At 45.7% G+C, this 23,539-nt stretch overlaps 1 protein-coding gene and 1 long non-coding RNA gene across 17 annotated transcripts; one reads left to right on the top strand and one right to left on the bottom strand.

The window, feature by feature from the left end:
* Window positions 1-16,947: 16,947 nt before the first annotated feature.
* Window positions 16,948-17,587, bottom strand: LOC120692145. The gene has a single exon (XM_039975388.1). The coding sequence runs from the start codon at window positions 17,489-17,491 to the stop codon at window positions 17,186-17,188; it is 306 nt and encodes a 101-aa protein (XP_039831322.1). The 5' UTR covers window positions 17,492-17,587; the 3' UTR covers window positions 16,948-17,185.
* Window positions 17,588-18,189: 602 nt separating this feature from the next.
* Window positions 18,190-22,273, top strand: LOC120690867. 16 transcript variants are annotated; one of them, XR_005681994.1, is made up of 7 exons: window positions 18,453-18,840; window positions 18,916-19,017; window positions 19,174-20,060; window positions 20,647-20,701; window positions 20,804-20,876; window positions 21,756-21,866; window positions 22,063-22,273. It is a non-coding gene; the product is annotated as an uncharacterized LOC120690867 (long non-coding RNA). The 16 variants fall into 16 exon arrangements; XR_005681996.1 differs by lacking the exons at window positions 18,453-18,840; window positions 18,916-19,017 and adding an exon at window positions 18,190-18,446; XR_005681995.1 differs by lacking the exon at window positions 18,916-19,017.
* Window positions 22,274-23,539: the final 1,266 nt, after the last annotated feature.

Below are 23,539 nucleotides of genomic sequence, written 5' to 3'. Positions count from 1 at the left end.
GTATCTCGACGGATCAGTTGTTCCCTGATACTGGAATCCAAACGAAACCCAAGCCTGCAATGACTAGATTCTTCGCTTCATCCAGTCAAACATGACTGCTTCCCAGTCATCATATTTTGCCTTAAAATGGCAATCCGCGCGAGTAGTTCAGAGATTTGACTCTCGTCGGCTGGTTTTTTTATTCCACTCGGGCCATTGGATTGGAGGGCCGGGAGCAATGGATGGAAAACTTCTCAACTGGTTCTCGATATAGAACCACATGGGTTTCCATTCGATTACTTTATTACTAAGGTCATAAGGAATATACACTCTATCCTTCCTTTGCCTAAGTTGGAGACCCGTGCCCCCTACTACATGTAAGACGAATCTGTTGGGCTGCGGCTTCAAATGAAAAAGAAAGCGAAAGACCTCAAAATGGGGCTCGATGCCCAGAAAAGCTTCGCATAAATGCACGAAGATGGATATATGGACAAAGGAATTTGGGGTCAGATGATGCAACTGGATCCTGTAGTAGCGCAGGAGTCCAGAAAAGAAAAAAGAGAAAGGAAACCCCAATCCTCGTTCCAAGTATGAGGTGAAAGCAACGATTTCCCCTGTATTTTCATACGGATGATCTGAACCCAAGGCAGGACGCCATTGGATAACAGATCTGGGAACTAAAAGACCCTGCGACACTAGAGAATCTAAGTCAGACTGAGAACACTTACTTGTGTTCCAACCCTCATCATGGGTTAGCTCTGCAGCCACACCCTTCCCCTTGGTCGCTTTCTTGGGGGCCATCCGGAAATCTACGGATCGCTTCACGCGCATACATTAGCGGAAACCCTAGGGCAAAAGTGGGGAGCAAATGAAGAAAGAACTTTGGATCTGGGAGCTTGAGAGTAGAAAGACAGATCTAAAGCAGTAAAAACAAGTGGCGGCCGGTGGGGTAAAACTTAAGTTACCGCTTCATTTTATAATGGCGGTGGTAACATGGTAAAAACACCCAACATGCCAACAATCCATTGCAAATCACGAAAATAACGGGATTTAAAAGAGACATTCCTTTTTCTGAGATTACATTCTGGAAAAGAAAACACTTACATCCCTAGTTGACTACTCGACACCATTTTCCTTAACTGGGATTACATTCCAAAACAAGGATAAGTACTCGACACAGTACAACTACTCGACATTACAACTCGAGTACTTTTTCCTAACTAAACTTTACAATGACTCGGACCTGCATGCCCATCGCCTGGATCTCTTGGAGTTTCTAGTCGACGTCTGCTGCAGCCAGATCGGCCCGAGGCCATGACAAAGTACTAACTTATTATTCCAATTAAGGGAATAATGATACTCGTACTCTAGGAGAAAAGTTTCAAGAGTATGGAAGCAGATTACAGTAATCACCTCGCAAGTCCTCTTGTAGCATCTTCTGGAGAAACTTCTCCTTCTCCCAGAATACGTTGTGGTAAGACTAAGTCTCCTACCAGAGATGCAGTTCTCGGGCACCTAGAAACAGGCCACCCCAAGAATAGGACACAATGTGATGTCACTCATCCTCTGAAACCCTGCCTCATTGGAATATGCAAGGACATGATGTCCAGCATGGATCCGATGAGAACATTAGGGATGCAGGAGGAGGCAGCAGAGACTTCTCTTGTCACTCGCAAGTTCTCTTCTAGCATCTTTTGTTGGAAGGAACTACGTAAAATTCAGGAGGGCAAGAACAAGAACACCAAGGAAAAGCCATGGTCGCTGCACTTTGGTGCTTCTGGCAAAAGCCTCTCCCCTACCTTTTATAGCCATAAGGAGGCTTGCTGAAGGAGAATCCGTGAATCAACAGTGCACGTTTCACGGATGCATTCATGGCAGCATTCATGGACGCAGTCAAAGTTGCAATAATGCAGATTCTCCAAACAGTAACTTCTCATGTGAGCACTGAATAAACAGCCGTACATCCCGGGTTTTATTCTTGAAATTATTTCGGGTGCAATCAGTGTGGCGGATTCAATTGTATCATTTTTCTGGGATTTTACCCGAAAAAGAGGTCTTTTCGGATTCCGGATCTGATAAATCCTGCAAATAATCTGAAGGATAAAATCTGATGCCACGACTTAAATCCTTAATTCCAAATCTACGCTCGGGGGCTACAAGCAGCAAAAGGGATTTTGATTTAAGGCTCGGGGGCTGCTGGATATAGGCATCAAAGATTTATTTTTCAAAAATAGACTGAAGTGACCCTCAGCCTGATTCTACGATTCAATCTAAGGCTCGGGGGCTACTCCATATGGAGCGCGAGTACTTCGCGCACCATATATGATCAAGATTTTGGGGCTTGAGCACCTCACAGTCTTGAAGCAAATGGAAGTACTTGAAGGACTACTCAATGTATTTGAAGGAAGGACCAGAAGGATATTCTAACTACTTGAAGTACTCGAAGAGGCCCAGCCAAGTACTCGACGCCTGCAGGACTCAGCTACGAAGAGCTCGGGGGCTTGTCAGACCCGGGACAGCGGGACTGCTTATAGACATAGAATATTCTAGAGTAAGGGATAGCTCATGGATATACCTTACATCTTTTGTAACTACCCGAATAGGCATAGAACTAGCTGCAGTACAAAGGAAACTACCCGATTGTGTTGTAGTAGGATTCCAACTGTACTCGGCTAGGACTTTCCATGTAACCATGTCCCCCCTCGGATATATAAGGGCGGGCAGGGACCCTCTCCAAACAATCATCAACACCTAAGGCAATACAAACCACACATGACGTAGGGTATTACGCAAATTCGCGGCCCGAGCCTGTCTAAATCTTTGTGTTCCTTGTACCATCGAGTTCTAGAGCAGTCGATCCCTACCTACAAACCCTACTGCTAAGGGTATCACTGAGCAGGCTTAGCGGTAAACACCGACAGTATCCTTACTTTTATACACAGATGGTTTATAGTAGGATGTATATGCAGTCATATTACATTCAATATCCTCCTATATATCCAAACCATGCAAAAAGACCGGATGTTGCTAGCAATAATCTGGTCCAACAAGATGTTGATTGCAGCAAGGAGAATGAGAAGAGCAAGGAGCAAGACTCAAAGTATTTACAGCTGAGATGGTGTCCCTCAGGTTTGTCTCATACTCAGAAGAGAAGGCTGCAATATATACGCAAGAAGGAGGCAATGGAACAACAAGTAGAGGCCGAGCCGAAGACGTCAGCAATCATGAAGAAGGTATGGCGGCGAAACAAGTTGTTTCAACATCGACTTGATTAGAGCAAGACATGGCCGATAATTGTTTATCGCCCTTAGTACAAAAAATGGCCGATGTGATGTTAATCATCGCACTTAGACAATTTTGGCTCAGAAGAATATTTTTTGGCAAGCAAGTTTTACCAAAAAACAGGGGGGGCATATGTTGACAGCCAAAATTGGCACCAACCGGTCTGACCGAGCGGTCTGACCGGTTGAGGCACTGTGGCCTGTCCGGCAAGGACCGACCAGTCTGACCGGTAGGTCCGACCGGTCTGACCGGTCTAGGAGGAGTCCGAGTCAAATAAGGATTTTTGTAGATCTAGATCTATAATAGGGATTTCTTGCGGAATATGTCCAACCCCAATCTGCTGTTCTTCCTTTGTCTCCATGACGTCTGAAGGCGTTCTAGGTCGCCCGCCGATCCTAGAACAACCCTACGTGCGCCTACCCTAATGGGGTCCCTCCCGGGTTAGCGTTCGCAGGCCGTCGCCGATTCTCACCGGCGATCGGTCAGACCGATCCCATAGACCGGTCTGACCGCTCCACGCAGAAAGAGCTGGATCGAGCTCTTTCTTGCGTCGCACGATCTAGTGCGTTCGTGTGTTGATCCGTAAAAGGCGTCAACAGAAGGGGGTTGAATTGGGACTTTTCAAAATATGTTTGGTCCTTAACCTACTTCTAGTATTGCCCAAGTCTAGAATTGAAAATCTAACAACTAGAGCACACTAGCAAAGTAGTCATAGGTGGGAAAACACACTAACATGCTTATTTTTCTAGTTGAGATCACACTATCAAATATAGAACTAGACAAGAGAACACACTAGCAACAACAAGTCCTAGTTCAACAAACAAACAAGCAAAGAGCAACAAAGATAACAAATTGAATTAAATGCTTGAATGTAAAGAGAGAGGACACGAGACAACCGGATTTTTCCTGTGGTATCGAGGAGTTGACGGTCCCCCCCGGTCCACGTTGGAGCACCCACAAAGGGTTGAGCTCCCTTGCATCACGAGGAGTGAGTGTTCACTAAGAAGTCTCCTTCTCTATCTTCGGAACGGCGAGCTTCACACCGTGTACAAATCCTTCTTCTTGGGGCTCCCACAAACTCTAAGAGCTCACCAAAAGCCTCCGATCACTAAGACCATCTAGGTGCCATCAAACACAAAGAGTAATAAGCTCCTAAGCCTTCACTCGACCCTCACTAAATTGGCCCTAAACTCAAGCACACTTGCTACTCTCCATTTGGATGAATTCTTCTTGATCTGAGTGAATTGCAAGCTTTAAATCCCTTCTCTTATCACAAGGGTGGCATCAGGTGTTCAATGTGTCAAAAGACATCTCAAATGATCCAGGGCAGAGAGGCTCCCCTAGCTGTTACCAACTCGCTGCAAAAAAAAAAAGCAATAGGCATCGGAACTTCCGATGGGGGGCATCGGAACTTACGGTCACTCTGAATGCAAATAGTAGTCGTTACAGCTCTGACAAAGTAACGGGTTTATGTCATTGCTCCGACGCGTTGCTCCGATAGGGCGTCAGAACTTCCGGTGCTAAAGAGAATTTCAAATCAAAAACATGCTCTCTGAGTGAAGCTCCGATACTTAGTCCGATGGGGTGCTGAAGGCATTCTGAAATCCCGAGAAACATGCTCTTTGTGTGACAATTCGGTGATTAGTCCAATGCTTAATGTTGAGGGCATCAGAATTTCTAGTGGTACTAAGGTTTTCCGGTTGAATCCAAAGTGCACTAAAAATAAGCACCGTACTAAGGTGTCGGAACTTCCGGTGAAGGATCATCGGAGCTTCTGATGGCCACCGGAACTTCCAGTGCTACAGAGTTTTTTGTTTTCTGCCCCATTTGACTTGGTTTTGATTTTTTTTCTTCGAGTTTTTCTTCTTCCAAGTATTGCCTTCTTCCAACGACATCGCACCAAGCCGCCGGATCCGGTCTCACCCGCCGCCGCGCGCAGCCGTCGGATGCGGCCTCCCTGGCCGCGCCGCTGCTGGATCCGGGCTTCCACGCCACGCGCCGGATCATGGAAGAGGGAGCCTGCCGCCGCACGCCCTCGGCCTGGATCTGCCGCGCCGCTGCCGCTCCTCGGGTGAGAAAGTAGTGAGGGACGGAGTGAGAGAGGGAGGGAGGCTGACGTGGGCTTATAAAAGACAGGAGATGAGAGTACCAAACCCTAACTCGGGTATATATATGGAATCCTGGTGATGGGTCTTCTGGGCCTCGGTATTTTCCGAGGTGGATCGTATAGGGTGCCCGCCTCAGTTAATCGGTTAGTCGAGTGGTTTGGTTTAGAGCAACCATCTCGATTAATCTATATTAGCTGAGTTGGTTATTTTAAGGGTGCGTGCCTCGGTAATCGATTTTGAGATGCGATTATTTTAACTGTCTCGGTTAGTAATAGATTGACCGCCTCGGTTAATTATAAAATGACCGTCTTGGTTAATTGATATCATTAATCGAGATGGTTGAAGTTCCTCCCTGACTCAGAGGTGTTTTAAAAAGATCGTGATAAATCAATTTTTGCAGTAATGTTGCTAGAGGATTTGGTGGAAAAAAATTTACTTGGGACGGTCCCAAAAGTCTCTTTCGTGCGTACCTACTCCGGATTGCTGCGCCATCCCATGTATTCAACTGCAACCGCTTAATCTACTTCTAGCTTGGCTACACTATGAACGCGACAGCTTGGCTCATAGGGGGCTCAGTAGGGGCGTCGGGGCTCCAATCTCCGAAGGGAGTCGCCCGGTTGCTGGATCTTGTAGCCGCCGCATTATGAGTCTTTGACATACATATTATTAATGTTATTACGAAAGTTGGATGAGCCATACATACCACTAAAAAGTTAGATGGGTCATTTATGCCATCGCGTGAACTTCTTTTGACATGTGTGCCATTCCATCCATATTACGTTAGAAAGAGGACTTACAAGCGGGACCCACCAATCCAAATGACCATTGTGCCCCTGGGTGTATAGTTCACATGAGTTTTTTATTTGAAACCAGAGCTGCAGAGGAGGCGCACGGTGCAGAGGAAGGTCGCACCCGAAGCAGAGCAGCTGAGGGAGGTCGCGCGGGAAGCTGCGCCGGCGGGAAGCCGCGCGGGCGGCGGCAGAGGGCCGCGCGTGCGGCGGCGGGCAGCGGCGGGCGGCCTCCGCCCGTGGAGTACTCCCGCCGTGGAACGCGTGGCGGAGCGAGGCGGAGTGGAGCGGAGGGCGGCGCGCGCGGCCGGGCGGAATGCGGAGGGCGCGCGACCAGGCGGAGCGCGCGGCCGGGCGGAGGGCGCGGCACGCATGGCGGCGTTGGAGGCCATGGCGCGCGGAGGAGCGGTGGCTGCGGGGGCGACGAGCTGCGGCGGGAATGGCGGGCACATCCCCTCCTCCCTCCTCTCCCTGGACGGCGCATCCCCTCCCTCTTCCCTCTCCGGGCGGATCCATGGAGGCGGCGGCGGCGCTCGGCAGCCGCGCGGGTCCAGGGCGCGGGCCGTGGAGGCCGGCCTCTCTCTTCCCTGGCGAGCTCCCTCCCTCCCTCGCTCTGCCATGGCGGCGGCACGCGGGTGAATCCGGCGTCGTGGCCGGCGAGCGGCGGCGGGGCCTGCGCGCGTCCTCAAGCGGATGTGCCTCCGCGACTGCGAGCTCCCTCCCCGGCGGCCATCCTCCCTCGGCAACGACCTCCCTCCCCCGGTGGCCATCCTCCCTTGACAGCGGGGTAGAACGGCGGCGGAGCGCAACGCAGCAGCCCGGCGCGGGAGAAGCCGGAGGAGCAACGGCCGGAGGTGGGCCCACCCACATGCAAGGGAAAGAGAAGACATGCGCATGCACGGTAACTTCAGCTCCCAACTACTGCACATGCAACGGAAAGCAGAAGGACATTAAGGTCATTTTGCACTTCCGTTAGTCTCCATTAAGTCTCCATTCGTCAAAAGTGGCACACATATCAAAAAAATTCGCACGATGGCACAAACGACCCACTCAACTTTTTAGTGACATACACGGCGCGACAAACTTTCTTAATAGCATACATGTCAAAGACTCCCACTCAACTTTTCAGTGACATACACGGGGCGACGAACTTTCTTAATAACATACACGGCGCGACAAACTTTCTTGGTCTACCATCGACTTCGCCGGGCTCCGATCCGTGATGGACTGGCGCGAGTTCGAGGATGAGGAAGGAACGCTGAAGTAGTAGCAGGAGTTCAAGGACACCGTCGCATGGGCGGCGGCAGGGGTATGCCCCTGTATGCCTTGGCATACCCATGATTTGAGATCAAATATTAATATGTATACATATTTATACGTATCATGTATATTCAGCACATGAAGGAACAAAGTCTACTAGCTCATCAAGGGAGAAACTAGCCCAATAAACTTCAAATAAGTCTCATTTCATGCAAACACATAGACTTATAAGCCCCTCCATAAACCCATAAGCTCCTTTAAAGGATGCTTACGAGGTTTATTTCATGTGAGCCGCATCAAGAAAATAACATTTTTTAACATGTACCACTCCACACCCCTATTATTCCGCCTCTACAAGAGGCTTATGGGCTTGAAGTAACCATACAGGTCTAAACTCGAGTACTCGCATCTCGCAAGCGGCGAGTCGCATTGTATCACCTCTTTCCCCGCTCGCCTCAGCGCCGCATCCTGGAGGCCTCATCGGCGCATCCCCAGCTCGGCAATTAGCGCTCGACGGCTCTCACACTTGGTCACTCTAGCGATAGGCGGGTAGCCCATCACCTCGTGCGCTCGCCCTCATCGGCTATCGCTCGCGGGCTGCGATTACATTTGCTTAGTTACATTTATTCAGAGAGAATCCTTCAGTCAAGTGAAAGATGAGGATATTATCAATCTCTTCGAACAGAAGGGGTCGTAGGATTATATTGTAGTAGCCTTTATTGTTTTATAATATTCTTTAATTATTACTTATACTTTGGTTATTATTATGAATTTGTTGTGGCCATTATAACTTATCGTCCATTGTATTGCGTATTTGCTTTGAAATTTTTTATATGTGCCATACCCAGTCGCAAATTCCTAGCTCCGCCACTGCACCGTCGGCCTTCTCCTACAGTCCTACGTGCCCCACTTACAGTTTGTACCTTTGTGGTACCTTTTTGTGGACCCTGAAACGACGGCCTTGCGATGCTTACCACCAAGGTGGTCTTCGAAGGTGCTTGCTTCTACGCAGACGACGGTTCCTCATGAGGGGCGCCTAACAGTTCCTCATCAATCCCAACTTCTGATGCTAATTTAAATGGTCAATGCCCCTAAAAAACTGAAATGATCAATGGAATGGAATAGCAATCTGAATTTGGCTTACAGTTTACCAAAGAATGGACACTATCAATTTGAGATTTTCAATTTTTAAACTAGTCTATCAACCCGTGCTCCTGCACTGGCTAATTAGAATTAAAATAATAATTAAATTTATAGCTAATAATTATAATTACTTATCTCACGTCCACTTTCATCCATTAGATTGTAACACATAATCTAAAATGCATATTTATCATTACCTAGTTGCAATAAATTTTGTTTTGCATCACAACTCCATATGTGTTTGATATATATTTAATTGAACTATTTATATGTGAATTGGTATTTTTATCTCTTCCATCATACATGAATACATAGTGATACATATCATGGGCAATATTTTTATATAAACAGTATCATAAATAACATATATATTAATAATGATAAAAATAGTAATTTAAAATTTTATATTAGTGCACTTTAATATTTTGTTATAATCATATAGTTTAGATTCATATTTAGGGGTTACTTGTACTTTAAATAAAGATATAATTGAATAATTTATATGCAAGGTTATTTGTATTATTTTTATAATGACATAGGTGGATAATTTACACGAAGAATATGGGGTTACTTTAAATTTGTTTTATATTGGCAGAGGTGGAAAATTTATTAGGAATGATAATAGATCCAATAATTATTATGATTAGAGTTGTCGGATTATTGATGGCCAGATATTTCTAATTTTTATGAGAATTTCTAGAATTTTTTTATTTTTAAAGTGACCACCAAGGATCCTAGGTGGCTTCATGTGGAGGCTTAAAATGAGCCTCCTATTAATAATAGTAAGATATATGATATATAAACCTGCAATTGTTTATTAGTGTGTGATGGCACCATGTTAAATTGCCAGCAAAGTGGAATCTGAATGTGATGTTTTTGTTAACAATGTGAATGTTCCTCTAATTGCTTACCAAATAATCTCCAACTGATATCTACATGTTTTAAAAGATTGACAGGTTCATGTCAAGAAAAATGACCGGTTTCTTTCACTTGCTATCAAAATAGGACAGGTTCATGTGTAGAAGAAAACTAGTTCATTAAAATTGTTTTGACACAAATATCTTTATATTATTCCAGTTAAAATCATCTTCTAACTTGATTCGGAATTCTTGACATCATGGGCTTCATGTGCCTGCATAACAATTATTGATGGTCGAATTTGGTCCGGATTTTTTTTCTTTTGAGAAATAGGCACACACACTCACCCTGTATATGAATATGCGCACGCAACTGCTATAAGCAACTCTGAAAGACTAAACCTATAGATCTTAGGATTGATAAAGTCAACATAGACACTCTATTATAACGATGGTCAAATTATAGAATATATAAATTAAAAAAATACAAGCATTTGTGGTGATTCGATGATTTAAACCTAGCTAGATGAGTAGGTTTTACCATAAGAATCTTGCCAACTAAGCTACACTGAATTAATAAATGTAGTACCAATATTATTTTAATATCCAGATTAACTTCCAGCCATTCACTAGTAGAAAACAAGCTAATAAAGGTTCACTCCAAAAGTAGCAGCATGAAAAAGATTCGGTACCAATGCTGGGGTGGATGGAGCCTAAGGCTACCCGCACTAGGGAACTGTAAAGTTCCCTGCAGTGCGCGGTGCCGTAAAAAACCACTGCAACGGTCTCCTAGATAGCTTCCGCTATCCTTGCGGACGCCCTCCCGCACGCCAAATCTGGCAGGGGAAGCGGACGTCCGCTAGGCGCCTCCGTGGCGCGGGGCCCACGCATTCGCGTGCGTCCCTACTGTCCGGCGCGGGGATGTGCGACGGAGCAAGGCGCGGCGTGCGGACCGCCGCGAGGGAAGAGGGCGGCGCAGAGCGGGTGGACCGGTGAATGGAGGCCACCGGCGAGCACCCTGCGCCAGAGAGGAGGACGAAAGGCGAGCGAAACTCGATGCGGCCGAAGCAGGGGAGGTGGACGGTGGATCTGGCGATGTGGAGGTGCCCTGCAGGACGACGGCGATGGTGAGGTCGGCCTTGGCCGCACAGACGAGAGGGCCAGGAGGCAGGCCTGCACGCGAGAGGCGAAGCTCGAGGCCGCCATGACCTTCGCTGCACGCCGTGGTCGCCAGCTCCGCCCCGGGTATAGCTCCACGCTTGCCGCCGCTGGCAGGCCACGCCTCTCCATTCCACCCCACTCCACCGCCCGCGCGCGCTGCCCCACCACCCGCGCACTCTCCTGTGCCGCACGACCCGCCGAGCTTGAGGCCGTCCAGCCTTCCGCCGCGCGCCATGGCCTCCGCCGCCGCAGGTGGTCGGCGCGGGGATGGAGGAGCTGCGAGAACGGTGCGCCACACGGTGCAGGAGCTCGACCGCGAGCTCGCCGCCAAGCCCCCCTCCGCCGCCGCTTGGAGGTCGCCGTCGAGGAGGGGGCGCCATATCCGGAGAGGGAGGAAGCCCCCGTCCAGCCCCGAGCTCCCCGCGCGCAAATCCAAGCCCGAGCTCGGCCATGGCCTCCCCCGCGCGCGGATCCGGCCGGCCATGACCTCTGCCGCGCGCAGATCCGGGGAGGGAGAAGGGGAGCCGGCGCATAGAGGAGGGGGGAGAAAGGAAGGAGGGGGCGCGGCCGTGTGGGGAAGAAGAGGGTGGGGAGAGAGAGAGGAGAGTGGAGAGAGAGGATGGGTGGGGTAAAAAATAGAAGGGGAGTGAGTAGTTGAGATAGAGTAAGATATAGAGGGTCTGTTTAGGTCCTCTATTTTGTATTTTTAAAAAGGAATCTTTTAACATTTGAAGTATTAAATGTAGGCTAATCACAAAACTAATTAAAGAACTACGAGACGAATCTAATGAGCCTAATTAATCCATCATTAGCATATGTTTACTGTAGGTTTGCTGTAGCAATTTAGTGTCTAATTACGGCCTAATTAGGCTCATTAGATTCGTCTCACGATTTACAGTCCATTTGTGTAATGCGATTTATTTTTTGACTATATTTAATACACCATGCAGACGATTTACAATTTTTTTGGATTTTGGGATTTTGGATCTAAACACGGCCAGAGTATAATGGCTGCGGTGAAACTGGATATAGAGAAGAGAATATTGATGACTAAGACAGAATATTCCTTTTAAAGGATGAGTTTAGAGTACGACGAGTGCGGATAGGCTAAGGACATTCTTTATTACCGGGTGGTAACACCACAGAACCAAAGGTTAGACATTGGTATCAGGTGGTGTTATCACCCAGTACTTTAGTACCTATGTCTAGCTTTTGATACCGGATGGTATTATCATCCGGTACCTAAGGGTGCTCCACGGGTTAGTTAAAAAGAAAAATATCTTCCTTTCAATCACAATTGTTGTGTAGGTGAGATGGTAAGGGATCTAAGTGTGAGACAAGAGGTTGTGGGTTCTAATTCCAACCATTGCATGTGCTTGTTTTTCGTGTTAATATTTTTGACAAAAATACTTTGGTACCGAATGGAACCTTCACAGGTACCAAAAGAGAGCCTTAACTACCGATTGTTTTACCCCATGAATAATGTCCTTGGACTCTTTTCTAATAGTAATTTGATTCTGATTTTGTATATATAGTAGTACTCTACACGATCAATTGACAATAACTAATAAGTAAGTTTGGGTTCCTAGCAATTTCTCTCGCAGTAAAGAAATTATATCCACAATGGATGTGCATCGCCGGGAAAATAAACTTTGCCCGCCTAGCAAAAAGATGGGGAATCTCATTTATGTCTTTCCACCTACATATACGCATGCACCATCATCTATGCATGAAAGAGAGTGTCAGCTTGGTAGAGATCACAGGGAGCGCTTGCATTGGTATGGTTGGGAGAGGGCTCGATCGGTGTTTCTATTAATTCTGCGGTCTGTCTTGCTCATTTGGTAGCCGGGTCCCGGGAGGAGTTAAATGCCCGCACCAACACGCAGAGCGTAGGGAATCAGAGAAGCCCATAAGACGACGGGTCTCCTCCCTCAAACCCAAACGCAATCCTACACCACCAGCCAGACAACCCTACCTAGCAACACCTGCGGGGTGCTCCTCTCTCTCCATGGTTGCGCGCCATGGATGCCTTGGAGCTCAGAGATCCATGGCTAATCCTTCTTCCACATATCTCCTTGCCGTCGTTCTATCTCCTGTCCTCAGCTAGCAAACCGGAGGATCAAGAAATGGAAGTGTAGCTATGGTGTTGGCTCGGCTCACTCAGAAGCTGAAGGAGCCATATGGCCCATGGATCTAGCTTAGCTACGCACATATTGAAGTGCTAGCTCCTGGCGTTTCTGATTGAGCCGTGCCAATATCTTAGCACCCTTTCATGTTTGCGCCGCACCGTCTCTTCCTGAATTATTCTGCCTCGTCTCACGTGCGCGTTGTTACTGGGTTCTTGCATATTATTCTTGTAATATCTCTTTGAATTTTCTTCTGCAAGTATGGATCATTCACACATGAACTGCAACCATGCACTTTCGATTTGTTTCTAGATTTTTTGGGGGTACTGGGACTAATAAACCATTGCCTGCCTCGCATAAGTAGTGGTTGCGCTGCGCCTTCCATGCTGTGGCACCAGTTAGGTCATGCAGAAATCGCTAAGTAGATAAAGCAGGAGAAAAGAGTGCAGGCGCACTGCCCCCAGCATGTATGCATGTTCAGTCCATGCAGCTCTTCAGATGCATCATGAGCATTCTTGAACACACCCTAATTTTGAACTGTGCTATTGCTAGAGGCCCTTCCATGGAGGATTTGGTATTCTATACATTTTTTGCAGTGTGTGATATATATATACACTTGATTTCCCATCTGACGAGTTTCCAGATTATTTTTTGCTGCTCATCAGCCAAACTACTATATTCCATGGAATATGTATATGACCCAGTTGGCCAGTTGAAGCAGATTGAAGGCACACAGATCGCACTTCTGGATACTCATTTTAGTAAGGAAGGACATGGACCATATGATCGAGCGTGTGTAGTAGCCATTGCTTAGTGGACTATGTATAAGTATAACCGCAGTAAGTGTCCGCCTCCTAAATGAGGGAGAAAATGTGTGGACATGTATCATGTATGATCTTTGCACATTTCATGTGACAGTTGTGACCATGTATATATTTTCTGATTCTCTCATGCAACGCCTGTAGTAATTGTGCCCCAGACAGAGAATATAATTCAGCAAAAAAAATGAGTTGGTTCACTTGATATTGATAGTACATCATCCAAATGCAGTTCTTGTCTCCAATAATGTCTAAGTTTTCTCTACCAGCAGCATTGATTCGTCTAAACCTTATTGTACTCCTTTCTCTTCTCATGATCGAGAAGACTAACTTATTTTACATTCTTGTGTATCCTGTATCCCAATGCAAAGTACGTAGTTGATCACTCCTGCAGATATATCATATACGCAATCTTCCGTGTGCACTATGGAATTGAAAACTGTGGGCTTTATTAGCATCTAACCAAAGATTGAAAATGAACTAGCAAGCGAGTTCTGAGATATTCAGACGTTGTTCTTGATATGTGTGACACCACAGCTAGTGTGCATGATTCAGAGCAGAGAAACATATCCATGTGCCAACGCCTCATCTTTCTGACCCACTTCCAGAGGTGTTCATCATGGCATGTACTGATGTACGTACGTCCCCGCCGCGCGCGCGCGTAAATTGATTCCCCGCACGGCACTGGTCGCTGCAGCTTCCAACTTCCATAACTGTTAATGCAAACGCAGACATTTATGCACACAATGATGCCTCCATGCTCTACTGCAACTCATCGCCCCATTCGATCTTTTTATTAAAAAAAACACACGTCGTCCCATTCGATCGCACTGAAGTCTGAAGATGAAAGAGAGAAAACCCATAGTCCGCTTTCGTATCTGAAAATCTGTTTTCTCAAGCCAGCCACCGGTTTCTGAACTTTGCGACGATGGGTTTCTCACGTCGACAATGCAGTTTCAGACTGAACACGCGCGCGCGACAGTTCTCTGGTTGCCTCGTGTAAAGTTTTTGAAAAAACATCTTTTTATATTTAAAGTACTAAATATAGACTAATCACAAAGTAAATTATAGAACTCGTCTGTAAATCGCGAGACGAATCTAATGAGTCTAATTAATCCGTCATTAGAGGTTGTTTACTGTAGCATTACTGTAGCAATTTAGCATCTGATTACGGCCCAATTAAGTTCATTAGTTCGTCTCGCGATTTACAAGCAAACTGTGCAATGTGTTTTTTATTTCGTCTAGATTTAAATCTCCATGCAGGTGCTGGAAATTTTTTTTGAAATTTTAAACTTTGCAACTAAACAAAACAAGAGTCAGCAGACCGAAGGCTATGTTTGCGGAGGAAGACGGTAGTTGGGGCTTGCGAGGGAGAAGTAACTGTGGCACGAGCATGCGTAAATGAGGAGCAGAGCAGGGCGAAGGCATGCATCTGCATTGCATCGATCAGAGGAAGCCGAGGGAGAGAAAAGAATATGGGAGGGGCAGCCTTGCATTTAACACAACACGCACAACGCAGTAGATGGATGGATGGACGGGCGGAGACGAATGGCATCGTCGTTAGACAAAGATTCCCCGCATTCACTCCCCGGCCCGGCTCCTGCAGCTCTGCGTGCCTGCCGCCCTGCAGGCACCCATCCCCATGCCGTTTGGTAGCTGTAGCTTTGATCGCCCACCGTCTCGTCAGTGGGCACCCTCCTCCATTAGTCCACCATCCCCGCCGCTCGATCGCTTCCCGGCCCACGCATGTCGCCGCTCTCCGCGCACAGGGCCTGGCCCCATGGTCCCTAAATTTATATTAGAAATTTAAATTTTAATTAAATTTTTATATAAATTTGTATGGTTGATTCCCTCTAATAATGAAAAAAACAACTTCCTGACTCCGCCCCTGTCTCCGCCATTGCCTTCTATCCCTCGTGCTGTTCAGATAATTTCGTGTTTGTTGGTGCATTTGAAATTCCCAAGTGGCGAAATTTGCAGGAACGAAAAAATTTAGATAACTTCGGTTCTCAAAACGAAGTTTAGAAGATTATTATCTTGAGAAATTTGAGAAATGCTGAGACGGAGCTGGTCATGTGACTTGGGTAGGTGGAGGCTGTTATGATCGTTGGAAGCTTGCTGCTTGCAAGGTGTGAGCAAAACGAATTCAAAATTGATGCAAGAAGTGGGGTCGCCCCGGCCGTTGCCAGGGGACGGCTGGACGATGGCCGGCTGCATGGATGCAGCAGGGAGCAGAGAAAATGGTCCATGGTCAAACACGAAGAAGGCTGATCGAGCCAAACGGTGCTCCAGGTCTTGGCTCCAGCAGGATCTACTGCAGCGTCTGGTAAGCTTGATGGAGAGGAAGTTACGGCTTAAATGGCTATTGGCTTACAATTACAGAAACAGGAAGAACCTGATCAAGGCTGGGTTTTGGCTTTTGAGCCTTTGACTTGCACTTTTCGTGGGTATTTGGCTGATAATAACTTGTGCAGAAAAGTTAAAGGAAATGAGGAGCCTGTTCGGCTGGCCAAATGAACAGTGCTCGGCTGCAGTGGCGAAGCTAGCGCTAAGATTACCGTGGTGCACTTCTAAAGAAATCTGTAAACTTTTGCAGCAATCCATGATAAATTTAAGTCAAATTAGTGGTAATGTTTTCCGCTACCCTGGTGCATGGGCACCAGGCTACTTGAACGTGGCTTCGCCCCTGCTCGGCTGGCTTATTACAACTTATTCCCTCTCACATAATACTATTCATTCTACCAGTCGAGTACTATTTATTCTACCAGCCGAACAGGCTCAAGATGTTTTACCACTCGGTCCACACCGAGCATTATTCATTCTACTAGCCGAACAGACTCAAAATGTTTTAGCACTCGGTCCACACTACAGCTGCGGTTCTCTATTTCGCCTGATCAGATTGGGACCGAGAATCGCATGCCATTCTTCAGAAGTGAAGGAAAAAACTACTGAACTACTAAGAATCATCAGGAAACTTTACTACTCCGTACGTGATCCTTCGTACGCGCTAAAAAAAAGTAATGGGGACGCAACAAAGTATACGATCCGAAGCACAACTTAGTACGGAGTACTATATGTATACTAGCTGCAGTACGAATAGTGTGTATTGCTGAAGACACAGGAGAGCTCATTGCGAAGGATTGCCATATGGGGGCAAAATCAAGAGGCGCTTTCTCCCCGCGGCAGAGATGTGTCGCGACAGTATCGACCAGCGAGTGCTGAACAGCAAGTACTACTCCTACATGCTTATACATGGCCTCCATACCGCTGCCGCAGTGCCGCGAATCTATCTATCTAACCAGCTACGAGCAAAAGCTTATGATGAATTCCCAACAGTAAGGTAGGCTGGTATAGTCACAGCCACAGAGAGAGAGAGAGAGAGAGAGAGAGAGAGAGAGAGAGAGAGAGAGTCTAAACAAGAAACGGAGAACCTGAACCGAAACTATGCACTTCCAATGCCGTAATGCAGTGACAACGATTTACAGGTTTGATGGGTCCAAATCACAGCCGGCAGGATCTGAAGCACCGATGCGCATGGAAGGATTAGGAAGAAATATGTACAAGGGGGATGGGGCGATGCATGACAACGAGATTATATTACATTACAGTTACAAAGAATTCCCGGACGGAGAGAATAATCGAAGGCGAGGCTGAAGGGCCCGTTCAGATCTTCTTGTACTTGTGCCAGCAGACGAGCATGGCGACGCAGCGGCGGAAGATGTAGAACCGGGACCGCTGCTCCCGCGCCAGCGCCAGGCACCCCCTCCTCCCCGCCCCGCCGGCGGCCGCCGACCCCGGCCGCGACGCGCACTGGCCCATGCCGCCCGGTGGCGACCTCGCTCCTCCCGCCGCGTCCTGGCCCTCCCTGGAGCCCTCCGTCCGCGACGAGGCGGCGACCGCGGGCGGGGAGGGGCGATCGAGCGCGGACGAGGACGTCTGGACGCGCGCCCCTAGTTCTCGCCGCCGCATCGCGGGCGACGCGACGCGCGGCGCTCGTGGTCGTCGTGGGGGGGGTGCTTGCCTGGATTGGATAAACCGTGACCGCGGTGGGGCCCGCGCGTTGCGGGCGGCGACGCGGCCTTCCGGTTTGAGTTTGACTGCGCGGCGGAAGCGGTTGCCTGGTTCGCTCAGTCCGGCGTGACGTGGGCGGTGGCGGCTTGGCTCCCGTCGTGCTCCTCTGCTCGGAACGCAGCGGGCGGTGTTGAATTCAACTGGTGTTGCCTGATAGGAGTACGTCCAGGTTGAAGGTGCTTAATCTGGACGATTGGGCGGGCTCTGAATTTTGATCCGCTGGGTCACGATTGGTTTGAAGTTTTGGACGCCGCCGTGCTCGTCAAATATACTACCAGTACACCGAAAGTCCTATTTACTGTAGGAAAAGAATAGGACCCGTCGGCACGACCGTATCCGAACAGTGACGATGTTGAGGACGACCGAAAGTCGCGCGATAGGCCTCGATTGGGGCACTCGGACTCGGAAGCCTAAAGCTCGAGTCAAGGCCCAGAATGGGTTATCTGGGCTAAGCCCATGTAAAGGAATTTCTCTATGTCATTTGCGCACCGCTCCGCGCAACCTCATGTGGTCAACGACAATAAAAAAAATTTCGACCGTTTGATCTGTATCCTGCGGTGTCCATCTTTCACCCAACTGCTGTAAAACAAATCTTCGTTCCCGAAGCATCCAGCAGCCTCGACGCTCCACTGACCTTTCCGATGGCACTCGACCTCCTGTGGATGGCGAAGCGAAGGCGCTGCCACCGCCGGCGGACGGCGGCTTCACAACCGATGTGGACGGGCGGCCGCGACGCTCGTCGGCTCCGACCATAATCGGCGGCTGCGCAAGGCGTTATCCCACATCCGGAGCCTTGGCGGCCTGCCCATCCACCGCACCAAAGGCCGGACGCGAACGCCGCTGAGGAGGTCAGGTAAGGTGGCCGGCCGCGCAGGATCGCCCCGTCCCATGGTCCCGCACATGGCTTGGGGTCGGCGCGCACGGATCCGCCTGCGGAGCATGGGCCTGGCGCGGCTTCGGCAGCCCCCGCTGCCCAGGGATGGCCACTACCCATGCCTCTCTGCCTGGCCTCGCTCCAGCCCCGGCCAGCGCGACCGCCTCCACGCGCGACCTACCCTCCTCGCCCACCACCTGCTCGACGAGTTGCCTCCCCTTCCCCAAACCACTTGCGTGTGCACTCGCAGAACAAGACAAGGCGCACATGAATCGCAAGTTGCTGCTTCTCTCGATCAGCTTTGATGGAGGTTACCAGAGTTTGTGCCTGCCAAGGTGTTGGATGTTGGTGCCAAGCCAAGCTCATCGCTTTGGTAAGCATGTCATGATTTACATATGTTAGTACTGAATACCAATTTGCATAAGCTTAATATGCTATGAGAATGCAGGGCCTAATTGGATTGCTATTCTAAGCTATTGTCAAAGATGTTGGGCAGCTACGGCCTCAACATCGTAACATACACTATATGGCAAGCGACCTTTCACCTTTGGTATCGATGCTGCCACATATGATGTTTAATAAACTGCTCTGTTCTGTCAAATGGCAGAACCGTTAGCCATGAATTTGCCCTGTTGATAAACTTTGATGTTCCATTACTACAACAGCCTTGCTTCTCTATGTGCAGAGTGAGATGCTGTATGTGCAGAGTGAGATGCTGCAGGAGTTCAAATATTTTGAAGTTCAAGTGGCAAGTGCAGAGCTCGCAGGTATTGTTCAAAGCTAAACAGTGACCAAATATTTTGAAGTTCAAGTGGCAAGTGCAGAGCTCGCAGGTATTAGTAGTTGCTGAATTTTCATTGAAACTCAACCGGGAGCTTGTGTGTCCCACATAAACTGTTGCTGGCTTTCCATTGAGCTTGATTGCATAACTTTATTTACCATTATTTCTGCTGAAGACACTTAATATTGGTTTCTCTCTGGATTGTTTTATAATGTTCCATTTCAGCACTACTGTATTAAAGGTTTATGCAACCCTGTTTATTGATGCTGTTCATTTCCAAGATAGGCCCTCAAAGTTTTTTTTTCAACGCCTCAAGCCTTCAAGTACAAGCTGTGGGAATGGGGATTATGGGTTCATACGATCACTTGACTCCCATTTAAATTTCTTTTTTTTCGTTTGTCAGGTATCAGAATATGACGGGTTGCTATATCTCGATCATTTGGCTGCCTTAATTTATACTGCATCTGGTACATTTTTTATTGCTTATTAACACTAGGCCTTTTCTCATGAGATAAGGCCAGTGACATGAGTTTACCTATAAAAAATTATCCACATATCGCCAAGTGACATTGTTAGTTCAGGCATATCATATTTACTACCTATCTTGCATCAGTTACTGCACTCTTTCTTGAATCAGCATACATCCATCTGCAATGTCAGTGTCGAAACTCTGTAAGGCTTCCAGCCATTTTGTGGAAGTATTTTCTTTTTTTTCCCTTCCACTGCTGCTTCTAGGAGGAGAAGAAGAAGTCTCATTCGCTTCTAAAGTGATTCGATCAGAGAGTCTGCAAGAACCAGTGCTATAGCTCTAGGTAAGCAAGATAAACCACCTATTCGGCTATTTCAAAGTTGTAAATATAATTAAGAACTATATCAGTTCTTGCTTATATTTTTTACAATTACTTCTATTCTTAGAATTAAATTTAATGTATGCATTTGCCATACAAGGATACCCACTAACAATCTTTAGTATCAAACTAGAGTGTCTATATACTTACTAAATGCACACAGATAATCAGCACTTACAAAGATTAGAAAAAAAAATACCTCCTACTGACTATGCAGAAACAAAATTCATATTGGTCTCAACCATACTAACTGGAGTATATCTGCAAACCTTTGGCTTGGTAGGTTCTACTTACTTCATGCATGATCTATGCTAGGACCATTAACTGTTACCATACATTTTTTTTGCCTTGTCCTTTGATTTTCCCCCCTTTTATATCAGTTGACATCAACATAGCTTGTGATATGGACGTAGTGTTCTTTAGATCTATAACTTATTTATAGCGAGAGCTTATATGACTTTACGTTTGCATACTATTGAGAGATCCTATAATTTTAAGTTATTAAGAGCTCCTATATCATTGTTCTCAAAGAAGGTAACTGCATCTACAGCTAATGAGATTCAAGGGTCCATTCATGGTGGACAGCCTCAGCTTTGGTTGCCCAGGTCTTGAAAGCTTAGGTTTTATCATGTTGCACAGTTGGTCCATTCAATATATAGACTGGTCATGCCCTAAACCCTGATTTCTTTTCTCTCCTTGCTTTACAGTGGGACATTGCCTCTTCGAATAAGGACCATATTGGAGCTATTCTATTCCTCTGGGAGCACCAAATCATTCCTGGTACTTATTCACTAACGCCACACCTTCTTCTCCTTATTACTATTCATTGTGCTTACCATTTGTTGATGCTACTATATAAAATGGTACAAACCATACCAAAATATAGCATATTCCTATGTTCCCCATACACCATTTATATGGTGATACAACTAAAGGTTCTCAGTTGTTGCCTGAAAAAAAAAGTAATCTATAAAACTGGCATTACCATCTGCCATACTGTCTAATATTAACAGTCCACAATTTACTATCCCAGGTGCTAATTTGAACCTTATATACGTAAATCTTATCCCTCTTCTTAGCATTTCAAGATAATAATAATAATAATAATAATAATAATAATAATAATAAAATTCTACGACAATTCTGCAGAGAACTGTTTTTTCCCATTTTTTTGTTTATTATATACACGTACCCCTGACCGGCAATAATATTAGGCACACTGCCTCATATTAAATGACTAGAAGTTATTATTTGGTAAAATCATTAAACATATTGTCTTATATTAATACCCTATAAGTTATTATCCTCTATGCTGCAATGAGCATTATGTGTATATAAATCTCACCCCTTTCCTTGACTATAAAAATTGGACACTGTCAGCCAAAAAAGGAGCGAAAACATTTTTCTCACTCTTTCTTGACTGCATACTTTTACTCTCTATCAATAACAATGCATTGTCCAATGTTTCAAATGCCATTCTTATCTAATTGTCTTTCTTATGTGCTTTTATTTCATTTGTTTTCATTCACTGTATCTACTTTCTTTTTTTTACTCCTCTTTGTAAAATAACCCCAGGAAGCAGCACTGCCACATTGTACCAAGCATACCATGTTCATAAAGGGACCTTGTCTGATAGCCTTGCATTTATACTTATTGCAGCTGAAATAGAAGATGAATGAAGAATGAATAATCCACCCACCTTTCATGGCTTTGCATACTCTAGAGAAACTTCAGATGATGACGACCCCAATGACGCCTACTATTATGCAGGTTAGCAAATATATTTTTACTCACCTGAAATAACAATGCTAATTTATGACATATAAACTACGCATACTGATGTGAAAATTATATGAACCAAAAAATTGGTAACCTAATATACAAGGTGCGTATTCATTCTACAACCTTATAATCTCCTTTTCTTTTTAAAAAAAATGGAAACTAATGCTACCTTATTAATTCGCAGCCCCTCAAGTAACACGGCAAGACATCGAGACGACCTGCCCATGTCAAGCAAGTAGAAAAAAAACAATGTCATTCCCAAGACCCCAACTCATCTTCTGTTTCTGCGTCTCTATGTATGCATGTTTGTATAACTATGAACGTGTGTATATCAGATATCTGCAACTGAGCTCGCATGTCAATGAAAATAATGTAGAAATTGTTAATTTATACTACCCTATCATAGTCTCGTTATCTACGCAAAATATGAAACTATTCTGTACAGATTATATACCAACCTGCAGTAATACTCATCATAAATAAGCTTATTATCTCTCATATATCATGAAAAAGAAAATACACAACGGTAGCGCGCCAAGGGCGCGCGCAAAGTACTCGTATGTAATGGAGTGAACGAGGGAAGAAGAGGTGAGACTGACTTGTATATAGCAAATAAAACCAAATCTATATATCCGATTTCCGCACCAAAAGATGGGTAGGCAGCGTGGCTATATCATCGGGTTTTTCCAGCCATTGGATCAGCTGGAAGGACGGTCCAGATTTCTGATTATTTTGCAAAACAACTCGTGTCCTTTAGCAAAATCAACAACATTTTAAAAAAAGCTCCCACCCTTTAAAGAAATCAACCCACGCAGAAAAATTTACAAATAAAATCTTAAGTTTTCGTTGAAATAACCCGTTGCCCTGATCTTCTGTCAACATTTTTTAAGAAAAACCCTCATATTTTCAGTTAAATCAAACCACAACCAAATTCGTTCATTACTTCTACACGAGCAACACTATATGTACAATTTGAACACCAGAACGTGTTGAATCCATGTTTTTTTGCGACTGTGTTGGAATCAAAGTTGTTCAATGTAAAACTTGATCTAAAATTCAAAAACTACAACTTCATTATTTTGAAATTTTAAAATTCAAAACACTTTTCATAATGTGTTTGAACAAATGCTTATATACAATTGTGCCTACAATTTGGATACCAAATCATCTTCAAATCAAAAAAATGTTCAATACAAAGTTGCTTAGAATTTCAAAACCTAAAACTCACTACCTAACAAAATTGTAAGTTCAAAGCGTTTTTGTAAATCATTTAACATATGATCCTATTATGCTAAAAATATAATATCGTACCATCGTTCTTATATTACTTTCTCATGCTATTTCTACAATAATACGACATGTTTTAATATAACCACTAATTTTTTTAAAAAAAACATATCATCACATCTATTAATTGCCATATGATCAAAAGAATAGATCTCCTACAGCTACATTAAGCTTTCGACTCATTGTGCTCCGCCCTCCCTAATAAAAAAAAATTACACATCCTTTCACAACAATAAATATAGCGAAAAACATAAACTCATTTCGATAGCTAAAATACAATATACTACTTAAATGATAGCGTCACGATAGCTCAAAATATACCATAATTATTACATACATGAATCAATCTGTAGTCTAGCCTTCTCCCTTAGACT

Source organism: Panicum virgatum, chromosome 9N, assembly GCF_016808335.1.
Source record: "Panicum virgatum strain AP13 chromosome 9N, P.virgatum_v5, whole genome shotgun sequence".
In the NCBI taxonomy this organism is placed as follows: Eukaryota; Viridiplantae; Streptophyta; class Magnoliopsida; order Poales; family Poaceae; genus Panicum; species Panicum virgatum.
This window is presented reverse-complemented; position numbering and strand designations above follow the sequence as displayed.

Bases quoted from the DNA above. Each gene is read 5' to 3' on its own strand.
- LOC120692145 (XM_039975388.1), bottom strand. From the start codon at position 17,491: ATGCGGCGGCGAGAACTAGGGGCGCGCGTCCAGACGTCCTCGTCCGCG.